This window comes from Labeo rohita, chromosome 7 (assembly GCF_022985175.1).
Source record: "Labeo rohita strain BAU-BD-2019 chromosome 7, IGBB_LRoh.1.0, whole genome shotgun sequence".
Taxonomy (NCBI): domain Eukaryota; kingdom Metazoa; phylum Chordata; class Actinopteri; order Cypriniformes; family Cyprinidae; genus Labeo; species Labeo rohita.
Genome location: NC_066875.1, coordinates 5,238,954 through 5,251,532, shown reverse-complemented (window position 1 = coordinate 5,251,532; position 12,579 = coordinate 5,238,954). Strand labels below are relative to the sequence as shown.

Below are 12,579 nucleotides of genomic sequence, written 5' to 3'. Positions count from 1 at the left end.
ATTTATTCCTGTAACAAAAAGCTGAATTTTCAGCATCATTACTCCAGTCTTCAGTGTCACATGATCCTACAGAAATCATCTAATATGCTGATTTATTATCAGTGTTGAAAACAGTTGTGCTGCTTAATATTTTGTTGGAATCTTAGATTTTTTTCAGGATTATTTAATAAATAAAATGTTGAAAAGAAGAACATTTATTTAAAATATAAATCTTTTTTAACAATTTAAACAACCATTTAAAAGTCTGTGCTCAGTCAACTTTTATTCTTTCTTTTTTTGAAAGAAATTAATACTTTTATTCACCAGGGATGCGTTAAATTGATAAAAAGTGATAGAGAAGACTTATATTGTTAGAAAAGATTTCTGCTGTTCTTTTTAACTTTTTTTTTTTTTTTTTTACAGTGCTTAACTTTTTGTGACTCTTAAGACTGGAGTAATGGTGCAGACAATTCAGCTTTGCATCACAGGAATAAATTCTATTTTAAAATATATTAAAATAGAAAACCATTATTTTAATCTGTAATAATATTTCACAATATTGCTTTTTTTTTTTTGTTTGTTTTTTGGTATTTTTGATCAAGTGGATGCAACCTTGATGAGCATAAGAGAATTCTTTATAAAAAAAATATATATATATATTACTTTTGACCAGTAGTGTAAAGTATAATCAAATCATGTGACCAGTCAGGAAGCACATTCAACCTTTGTTTTTTGTTCAAACTGTTTTCTGCATCACCACAGATGTTGTACAAACAAAGCACTGTTTCATGATCCCCTGCAGTACCGTTGTGCTTTTGTACTTTGGCTCTTTAAGGACGTGGCCAGATGTCCTGGTAAAATTAAGCAGGTGGAGTGGAGTATATTTACTAGACGGCATTCTTACCCCTGAGAGGTTGAGGTGTGGTCCGAGAGATCGGATGACATCTTCTGTGAGGTCTGACTGTTCTGAGTCCCACACAAATCCGATGGTCACGATTTCTGGAGAGTTCATCAGCACGCGCCGGATCTTGATTTTCTGCCCACAGTTACTCTATTGAGGTGATGGAGATAAGACGTAACTGTTTGTTTGTTTAACAAGAATTATGTTTCTAAAAATACTTGAAATCACCAGTTGAAATCATTTCAGATAATTCTGAAATTTGAATGAAAACACGTTATTTAAAAATACCAATGCCTATGGTAACATCCTAAACTGTAAAATCACCATAAAAACTATAAACAACTTAATGATTCAAATAAAACAAAACAATAAACATACAGTTGGTCAAAGGTTTACATCCCCCTTAGAAAAATGCAAAATTATCATTTTACCAAAATAAGAGGGATCATACAAAATGCATGTTATTGTTTATTTAGTACTGAGCTGAATAAGATATTTCACATAAAAGATGTTAACATAAATAAAAGTAGATTTTATAACAAAAAAAAGATTCTGTTCAAAAGTTTACATTTAAGTTGACTCTTAATACCGTGTTGTTATCTGAATGACCCACAGCTGTGTTCTTTTGTTCAGTGATAGTTGTTCATGAGTCCCTTGTTTGTCCTGAACAGTTAAACTGCCCGCTGTTCTTCAGAAAAAAATTCTTTTAGGTCCCACAAATTCTTTGGTTTTTTGCATTTTTGTGTACCTGAACCCTTTCCAACAATGACTGTGATTGTGAGATCCATCTTTTCACACTGAGGACAACTGAGGGACTCATATGCAACAACTACAGAAGGTTCAAACACTCACTGATGCTCCAGAAAGAAAAAAACATGCATTATGAGTCAGGGGGTGAAAACTTTTGAACAGAATGGAAACGTGTACATTTTTCTTATTTTGCCTAAATATCATATTTTTTTTCATTTAGTACTGAATTTGTGGAACCTGAAAGTTTTTTCTGAAGAACAGCAGGCAGTTTAATTGTCCAGGACAAACAAGGGACTCATGAACAACTATCACTAAACAAAAAAACACAGCTGTGGATCATTCAGGTAATAACACAATGTTAAGAATCAAGCGCATGTAAACTTTTGAACGAGGTCATTTTTATAAATTCAACTATTATTTTCCCTTGTGGACTATATGTAAACATCTTTTATGTGAAATATCTTATTCAGGTCAGTACTAAATAAACAATAACATTCATTTTGTATGATCCCTCTTATTTTGGTAAAATAATTAACATTTTGCAGATTCTGAAAGGGGGATGTAAACTTTTGACCCCAACTGTATTTCAGCCTAATAAAAAATTATGCCTGTTATATATAATTCGACTTTTTTAATAATTTGAACAAAAACAGCAGAATGAAAATGCATCCAACCCCCCCAAAAAAAATCTCCTCAGATTTGCACAAATCAGTAAAATTTCAGTACATCAGTGAGTAAAAATATCAGTACGGCAAATTTGCAGATATGATTGTGACCCATTGTTATTTTAGTATCACTGGGATAGTATTATAGTTTTAATTAATATTTTGCATGTAACTAAATTAAATTTTGGAATTTTATGTGTATATTTTCCATTTTTATTTCAATTGTAGTTAGTTTTAGAATTTTTTTTTTTTTTTTTTTTTTTTCTTTTTTGGCATTTGGTTATACAAAAAAATCTTGTAAGCCATATTTATAACAAGAATCATTAGGTGACATTAAAATACTTTATTAAAGGATCACAGTGCAGCTCCCAAAATATTAATTATTTGCAATTTTTCATCTTTGCTACTATCAAACCACCAGGGTTTACCCATTTGTCAACAGAAAATTATTAATCATTTAAAACATAATATAATTTAGAAGTAAGACTTATTTTTTTAATTTTAATTTTATAAGTACAGTTCAAAAAAAGTATGTTGTTTAATTTCTACATAAATATTCACCCGGATTTTATTTTTAAAAAGCAGTTATATTCAAACAGACACTTTACTTGCATTTAATACAATATTTATGCACATAAAATTACTTTTTTTTTTAATTTTATTTGATGCAGACAACAAAATGGGTCATCTCGTCTTTGACCCACTTACAGTTGTGTCTGTAGTTTTTATTAATTAGTATTTTAGCTTTTGTTTAAGTTATTTTGGTATATCAAGTTGAAAGTTGAAATGAGAATTACCCAATGATTTACTCTGCCATCCCAGGTGTATATGACTTTCTTCTTTCAGACAAATACAGTCAGTTATATTAAAAAATGTTCTGGCTCTTCCAAGCTTTATAATGGCAGTGAATGGCTGTTGAGATTTTGAAGTCCAATAAAATACATCCATCTATCATAAAAAACTGTTCCACACAGCTCTGTGGTTCGAGTGTAAATCATGGGGTAATTTTCATTTTTGGGTGAACCATCCCTTTAGTTTTAGTTAACTACAACAACTCTGTTGTGACCAAACATTTTACTAGTGGAGTAAGAGACACACGCTTGTTGTGCTGCTTCTGGCAGTGACCGTAGTAGGATGTAACTTCCTACTCTGCCTGTTTAAAAATGCAGAATGTGTTGAAATGTGAGAGGAACGTTCCGGTCTCGGGTTTCATCTCACTCATCTTGTCACATGAAGGTGTTACACTAGCAGAATATCAGATAAGAAAAGCGTGTGCATGCGCGTTTGTCCTTGAGTGTGCTTGATGACATCACATCGCAGAAACAGCCATCATACTATATGCATGACAGTGTCCTCTAAGGGCTGAAAGTGCTAGTAAATTCTACATTATTAATCAACATTACCAGCCACCCACCGGACAGTTACGCAGATCTCCGACTGTGCTGGCGGCTTGAAGCAACTCCCCAAACCTTTCATCTCTCCTCTCCAACATTTGCTGGCTGGAGAGCAGAGAAAGAGGAAGAAAAAGAAACGGAGATAAAAAGCAGGTTTTAATAACTGAAGGTATTTTGATCTTTATATATCAACATAAACACATCCCGAGTGTCTGACATGATGTTGTTGGCTTACCAGAGGGCTGTGGTGGACACATAGTGCACAAGCTCAGTGAAGGGTAGAGGATCGGACGACGCGCCACAGCTCCTACACACTGACTGCAGGGGAAAAAACACACATACACAATAATGTATCACGAGTGATGACTGCTATATTATGTAAAACCTTAAGTAAGCTACTGTATGTGATGTAAGAGATGTCTCAACATACACACATGTGAACAACCTGAGGGTGTAACCAATTTAAAAATTCCTTTTAGTGACAAAACAAGAATGAATCATTTCTTGTGTCCAAACAACAAATCTCAAATTGCTTTTTATGACGGTGTCTCACTTGTACTACAGTTTTGGCTTGGTTTACGTATTATGCAATAGAAATACTTACTCCAAAGAACTTGAAAAAATACTATAGGACATAAATATGTGACCCTGCACAAAACCAGCCTTAAGTCACTGGGGTGTATTTGTAGCAATAGCCAAAAATACACTGTATGGGTTAAAATTATTGTTTTTTTTTATGCCAAAAATCATTAGGATATTAAGTAGAGATCATGTCCCATGAAGATATTTTGTAAAATTCCTACTGTAAATATCTCAAAACCTAATTTTTGATAGTAATATGCATTGCTAAAAACTTTATTAGGACAAGTTTAAAGGTGATTTCCTCAGTATTTTGCAATAGTTGTATCTCGCCCAAATATTGTCCCGTCTTAACAAACCATACATCAATGGAAAGCTTATTTATTCAGCTTTCAGATGATGTATACATCTAAATTTCGAAAAATATAAAAACATTATGACTAGTTTTGTGGTCCAGGGTCACGCATGTAGTTGTAACCAATATGGCGTATCAGTTTGGGGTCAATAAGATTATTGAATAAGATTGTTCAACAAAATGGCATTTATTTAATCAAATATATAGTAAATAAAACTGTAATATTATGAAATAATATTGCAATTTAAAATAAATGTTTTGTATTGTAATATATAGTAAAATGTAATTTATTTCTGTGATCAAAAGCTGAATTTTCAGCATCATTACTCCAGTCTTCAGTGTCACATTATCTTTGAGAAATCATTCTAATATGCTGATTTATTATCAGTGTTAAAACAGTTGTGCTACTTAATATTTTTTTTGGAACCTGTGATACTTTTTTTTTTTTATTTTTTGATGAATTAAAAGTAAAAGTAAAAAAAAAAAAAAAAAAAAAAAGCATTTATTCAAAATAGAAATCTTTTCTAACAATATAAGTCTTTACTATCACTGTTTATCAATTAAACACTTTGCGGAATAAAAGTATTAATTTCTTCAAAAAAAAAAAAAAAAAAAAAAAAGAAAGAAAGAAAGAAAAGAAAAAAATTTACTGACCCTAGACTTTTGAATAGTGGTGTACATTGTAACACAAAAAAATTATATTTTGAATAAACACTGTTCTTTTTAACTTTGTTATTTATCATAGAATTCATTACATTATTACAGGTCCCAAAAAATATTAAGCAGCGCAACTGTTTCCAACATGTATTATAAATCAGAATTTTAGAACAATTTCTGAAGGATTACGTGACACTGGAGACTGGAGTAATGATGCTGAAAATGCAGCTTTGCTTCACAGGAATGAATTAAGTATTAAAGCATATTAAAATAGAAAATGTTATTTTAAATTGCAATAATATTTCACAAAATTGAATTTGTTTCTATATTTCTGATCAAATAAATACAGCCTTGATGAGCATAAGAAACTTTAAAAACATTAAAAACCTTACTGATTCCAAACTTTTGAACTGCACTGTATGATACACTATATGTTTACCATGTTATTATCATCTAATACCATTTTTCATCAAGGCTTTGCTCCCATCTCTCAGAGGAAAGAGTGAGAGTGAACGTAAATGTCTCTGTATTAGTATTCCCTGTGAGTTTTCCGCCCACTGTACCCACTGATTGAAAACCGCCGTCACAGGACAGCAATCAATTCTCTATTACACACATGAGATGCGTGTGTGTGCACGTGTGGTATTAAAAGCTACAATACCTGTTCATAAAGTGCCATAGCAAATTTCTGATGAGTGATACAGGACTTGGATGTGCAGGCGTCGGTCTCTGCATCAGGTGCGATGTGCAGGTGAATCCTTTCTAGAATGTTCTCCTATGAAAAATACAAAAGACTACAGTTTGTGTGTGTCATAATTTCACACAAATATTGACATGACATTCTCCTGAAGAGAAAACTAATAATAAGAAAAATACATAATTTATTGCTTGTTAATTGGTACATTTTTTTTTTTTTTTTACTAATTAATGGAACATTTTTCTGTAATTAATCATTATTAATCATACCTAAAACTAAAATGTGTAATCACACTGAATCTTATTAATACAGAAATAACATACAAAAATATATCTAAAAAATGAAATGTATCTAAATAAATTAAATATGTGTGTATGTACATATACACACACACATATATACATACATATATATTTAATTTATTTAGATATATTTCATTTGCACATATATATATTCTGTATTTTGATCAAGTAAAAGCAGCCTTTATGAGCTCAAGCAAATTGTTAAAAAAAACAACAAAAACCATAAAAAATCTTACTGATACTAACACACACACACACATACACATATACATATATACACACACACATATATACACACACACACATACATACATATATATATATATATATATATATATATATATATACACATATACATAAACACACACACACACACACATATATATGCATATATATATACACATATATATACATAAACACACACACACACATTAAATATAGAAAAATAAAATACATTTTTAGTAAGTACTATAAACGAAGGCAAGTATCACTGATATCAGTACGTATACTTGTTTATTTGTATGTATTGTATGTCCTGAGGAAAAAATGAATAAATATAGTAATTCAAAATTACACTAACATTTGTAATAATGTTTTTAATGTTTAACAATAATGGAAAATAAATTAGATATGGGGAAAGGGATGGTGCATGAATTATTTTTAATGCATTAAAGCACTATTTTGAATAATTACAAATATTTTTTTGTGTGTGTGAGCGTGCACAGTATATAAATAAACAAAAAAAAACAAATAATTATGTAATTATAATATAATTATGCTACAGAATCACAACATTAAAACAACTATTTCTTTTTTTACATGAGCTAATCACATTGCATTTGTTTGGGCTGGTACAATGACACCTTGGCATTAAGTGAATGCACTCTAAGCTTTAGTAATTTTCCCCAAGCCTATTATCTGCTTAAATACACCCTTTCAAACCTGAGAACCGTGGGTACATTCAGTAACACCAACAGCGCTGAGACAATTTGCCGTTTTGAAAAGAGGCTGATTAATTTCATGTTTCTACAGCACAGATTATCTTATCTTAAACAGGCCTAGCTCACAGCAACTTGTACAAACAGACAAAAGCATTGGGAGCTTCCACTTTAGCGCTGATAGAGAGCAGACATTGACTGCGAGAGCAGTGTGAACGTGTCTGTGCATTGACAGAGATCCTTCATTGATTGTGTTGTTTAAGGGAGCACTGTAAATGGACTTTTACTGAGGTAATGACAGACTCTCCACAGTCCTGCTGCGCTAAACAGAAAATGATTACAGGTCCCAGTGCTAAGCAGGTTTACTGCAATTAGGTGGCCCTAAGAGAAATCCTGCACATACCGAAGGGGTGAACATGCTTACTTCAGCTTTCCAGGGACAGAGAGCGACATTAGGACAAGGGTGCATGAACTGTGCTGCGCATAATGCAATGGAAATCTGTTTTGAAGCTTCGATTTTATTTAAACAGTATGATATAGTAACTAAAAGTGTTTTTTGGTAACCATATCACCCAGCCCTACCTATTACCACAACATTTGTCATGGCATGTTCCTCGTTCTGACTCACAAAAACACACACAAAGACACTTACGAAGCACTCAGCAGCATCATCCATGAAGCCTAACTGAAAGCGCTGCTCATCCTTAAAGGTTTCGGCAAGGGCATTACGCAGGTTATCTGAGGGTAACGCTCGCTCTCGGCTGTGCTGGAACTGACAGAATATTCCCTGCAAAACAAACATGAAATGATTTCAAGCTTTTGACACTAAAACATCTTTTAATTAAGCATTAAATATCATTTGGCCATGAGAATACCTTCAAAGCGCAAAAGATGCAGGAGTCACCCAAGCAGTAGTGGTTTGGCAGCTGACGAAGGCTCCGTCTGAAGATATCGAGCTGCCAAAGAACCTGCATGGAATTATAGGAAATTCAGACTGATATTTAACTCATCTCAGTAAACCCTATACACTCTGAAAATAAATCATGTAGAGTGTTTCGCTTAATTAAACAGTGCGGCACACATTCAGATTAGCAAATTAGTGCAAGTTAGTCTGACAATACGTTTAAATAGGTAAATACATGTTTAAAATTGTTTTTGTATCAATGCATCAATAAATACGATTGAGAGCTCAACAATTACTGAATGTTTTACTTTAAAATGTGCAGCAATCACATCCATTTAACTATATCACAGGCTTTTTAAATTCAATAATCACATTAGGTCACAATCCCTTTACTGCCATACCAAAATTTAAAACCACTTACACTGACATTAAGGCTTTTGTTATATTGTATAACAACATTTTAATACTTTAAAATTTAAAATAAATACTATATTTATATTCTTTGTATGTATTAATATTTTGATTTTTTTGTTTCAGTCTTTATTTCAATATTTGATTAGGTTTTAGTAATTTAGTTTTGTACTTTTGTCATTTTTATTATTTTTTCATTTTTATACAGTTTTAATTTATTTTATTTCAGTTCTAGTAATCTAGTACTCTAAATGTAATTTAAAATATATTCTTGGCAACTGACTGAAATAAAATCAGTTAACATTTTAGGATGTTTTTTGTTTTACATTTTTTAATATTCATTTAATTTTTTTCAGCTTTATTTCAATGAACGAAAATTGTGCTGTCAAAAATGCGGTCTAAAATTGCACAAAAATGAGGCATCTTTCACCAAATTTAAACTACAAAGGTGGCACAAAAGTGTAATTTAGATGTCTTTATGTAGTCTGTGTATTGCTGCTCAGAGTTGTCTTAAATGCGTTTACACAGAAGCTGCACATTTATACATTTAGCTGTCTTTACAGCTAGTGTAAGCCTGCTCTGTACCTGCTTAAAATTCAGCATAAAGATGCAATGCTGAAAAAAAAAGATCCACCTCTGCACCTAGCATCAAAATATGCAGTTGCAATTGCTGTGTAAATGCACTTTTGCCACCTTTGAGCAGCATTAAACAGTCTGTGTAAAGACACCTAAAAGCCACTTCAGAAGTGCTTCTGTGCCACTTTTGCTGTGTAAATTTGGCATAGGTGTCTTACAAAAACTGTTGAATGCTGCTCAGAGGTGGCTTAAATGCATTACAGAGCAACTGTACTTTTCATACATTACTTTTATATTAGGGGCTGAGGTAGTTTGGAGCAGAAAAAAATTAATCTGTCTTTTATGCAGCATTGCATATTTGCACAGAATTTTGAGCCGGAACAGAGCAGCCTTAACTCAGCTGTGTAAAGACACCTTTTGAAGGCAGCACCATTTGCTGGTACTGTTTGTAACAGCCTTTTATGTAGTAAGTCCCTCTAAATAAGGCATCTATACCCAGCCAACTTAAGGCTGCTCTGCGCCTGCTCAAAACTCTGCGTAAAAGTGTAATGCTGCATAAAAGCCAGACTAAATTTAAGCCTGCTCTGATGGCCTTAGCCCCTTGTATCAAAGCATACAGCTGTATTTATATTTATGTAAATGCATTCATGCCAACTCTGAGCAGCATTAGACAGTCTGTGTAAAGACACCTAAAAGCCACTTCAGAAGCGATTCTGTGCCACTTTTGCAGTGCAAATTTGGCATAGGTGTCTTGCACAGGAGGAATTATTTAATCTGTCTTTTATGCAGGATTGCGTATTTGCACAGAATTTCGAGCAGGCACAGAGCAGCCTTAACTCACCTGTGTAAAGACACCTTTTGAAGGCAGCGTCATTTGCTGGTACTGTTTGTAACAGGCTTTCATTTGTAAGTCCCTCTAAATAAGGCATCCTTACCCAGCCAACTTAAGGCTGCTCTGTGCCTGCTTAAAATTCTGTGTAAAGACATAATGCCGCATAAAAGCCAGGCTAAATTAAGCCTGCTCTGACCCGTCTTAGCCCCTTGTATCAAAGCATACAGCTGTATTTATATTTGTGTAAATGCATTTATGCCACCTCTGAGCAGCATTAACCAGTCTGTGTAAAGACACCTAAAAGCCACTTCAGAAGCGCTTCTGTGCCACCTTTGTGACGCCTCTTAAAGGCAAACCTGCTTTAGTATCAAATCCCAGAGTTGTATTTGTATCTGTGTAGATGCATTTATGCCACCTTAAACTAGGGATGTTAACCGATGACCGTTTGACTGGTGGTTGACCGTATCAACGTTAACCGGTCAAAGTTGTCGGTAGTCGGTTAAAAAAAAAAGTGATATCTAAATTAGGCTATTATAGACAGTGGACTATACACTACTACAGTTAGCCATCTCATTCCTCATCTTTTTGTGTTAAGTGAACAAATTATCCCTCACACTCAATTTTTCATAACTCGCCTGTTTGTACTTAATAAACCAATAAAAACATTTGGCGCGAGGTCACAGCGTTTGGGTTCGCGTGCTCACAAGGTTTGCGAAAAGTAAAGGCAACAGGCTAAAACACTCGAGGTTAGAGCGGCGTCTCTTCGGAGCTGTCATTTTCTTAAATGAGCCGTGGCAATGTTTCAAATGAGCTTCTAACCTAGACAAACGCCTTTATTTTCAAAGCGATCACCTTGTACCCAAACCATTTGAAACTAAGGAGCCATTTGTCCTACGATTACATACAACAAGCTCTTCGGCGCCGCGTTTGCGGGACTCATGTTTCGCGCTGTAGGGGATTTTAAAAAAGTGACGTGAGTGGCAGTGTGTGTGTGTGTGTGTGCGGGAGGCAGAGCGGCAGAGAGATGCGACAGAGTTGCGAAATTGCAGGCGCGGCTCGAAATGGCTGTTATTTCAAATAGCGTACCATATTTTAAACTAATCGGTTAACCGGTTTCAACCGGCTAATGAGGCTCAGTGGTCGGTCAAGAAATTTTTTAGTTTTCGCCATCCCTACCTTAAACAAAGTTATATCAATATCAATCAATCAATCAATTAAACAGCCTGTGTAAAGACACCTAAATGCCACTTCAGAAGCACTTCTGTGCCACCTTTTCGGTGTAAATTTGGCATAGATGTCTTTACACAGTGTTTAATGCTGCTCAGAAGTGTGCAGCAATTGCACCTTTATACAGTACTTTGATACTAGGGGCTAAAGTAGCTCAGAGCATTCATAAGTTAATCTGGCTTTTATGCAACATTGCATATTTACAAAGAATTTTAAGCAGGCATAGAGCAGCCTGAACTCGGACACCTCTTGAAGGCAAACCTGCTTTAGTATCAAATCATAGAGTTGTATCTGTGTAAACGCATTTATGCCACCTTAAACAGCCTGTCTAAAGACACCTAAAGCCACTTCAGAAGCGCCTCTGTGCCACCTCTGCAATGTAAATTTGGCAATAGTGTTCTTCCCCTCGAATGTATCTTTGTAAAAACTCCTACAACTTTATTTTGGTTTTGCATGACGCCTTCAAAGTGCCGATCTTAAAGTTAACACCCAAAGGTCATGCATTATTTCTATGCCGTTTGTGTCATTTGTTCTTAAAACTCTGAGAAACATGACTCATTGTCCTTGCTTGGTGGAAGAGCTCAAGGGAGATTAGGCTATGACAGGATGGGGGTGAGAGCTGTTCATCTGTGTGTGTGTTTGGAGTTTGGACTGCCAGTGTAAGGTTACTCTTCACTCAGTGTCTTTCCCCTAGGCCCCAGACAACTTAGTCTGAGCATGACCTCACTCCATGGTGATGAGTAAAAGAACAAGATAACACAGAGACAGCCAGAGATACACTCAATCATAATGTCCACAATCCCATCCAAGAGGGAAAACAAACTTCTAGCAACTAGAGGACCGGGAACATGACAAAGATTTGAGGGTTGACGGGTGGAGTTAGGATGCCGTAAATACTCTCTCAGTAGACGCTGAGGAGGAGATGACAGGTCGCCGTGAAGGTCGGACTTCAAATGTGAGTCATAAGAAAGTTAAGTATGTTCAGGGGGTGGCGCAATATTTTTGTTATTTTGGTAAGTCCAATCTGTCTGACTTTTATGTGTGAGTGTCATAGGTAACAGTATTTACATTTTTAATGTTTTTTTTTTTTAAAGAAGTCTCTTCTGCTCACCAAGCCTGTATTTATTTGATCCAAAATACAGCAAAAGCAGTAATATTGTGAAATATTTTTACTATTTAAAATATCTGCTTTCTATTTGAATATATTTTAAAATGTAATTTATTCCTGTGATCAAAGCTAAATTTTCTTACTCATTAATCCAGTGTTTAGTGTCACATGATCTTTCAGAAATCATTCTAATATGCTGATTTGCTGTTCAAGAAACATTTTATTATTATTATTATTATTATTATTATTATTATTATTATTATTATATATAATTTTAATAAGTTTTCAGGATTTTTTGATGAAT

General features: G+C 33.9%; 1 protein-coding gene across 3 annotated transcripts in view; it reads right to left on the bottom strand.

Annotated features, from left to right (window-relative positions):
• The window catches only part of LOC127168237 (inactive ubiquitin carboxyl-terminal hydrolase 53), a 65,295-nt gene that overhangs the window by 35,614 nt on the left and 17,102 nt on the right, over nt 1–12,579 (bottom strand). For all 3 annotated transcript variants that reach the window (XM_051114883.1, XM_051114885.1, XM_051114884.1), the window contains exons 4-9: nt 8,093–8,185; nt 7,870–8,004; nt 5,942–6,055; nt 3,925–4,007; nt 3,710–3,794; nt 884–1,030 (exon numbers count right to left, since the gene is read on the bottom strand). In XM_051114883.1, coding sequence (XP_050970840.1) covers nt 884–1,030; nt 3,710–3,794; nt 3,925–4,007; nt 5,942–6,055; nt 7,870–8,004; nt 8,093–8,185 — 657 coding nt within the window. The remainder of the gene's footprint in view (nt 1–883; nt 1,031–3,709; nt 3,795–3,924; nt 4,008–5,941; nt 6,056–7,869; nt 8,005–8,092; nt 8,186–12,579) is intronic.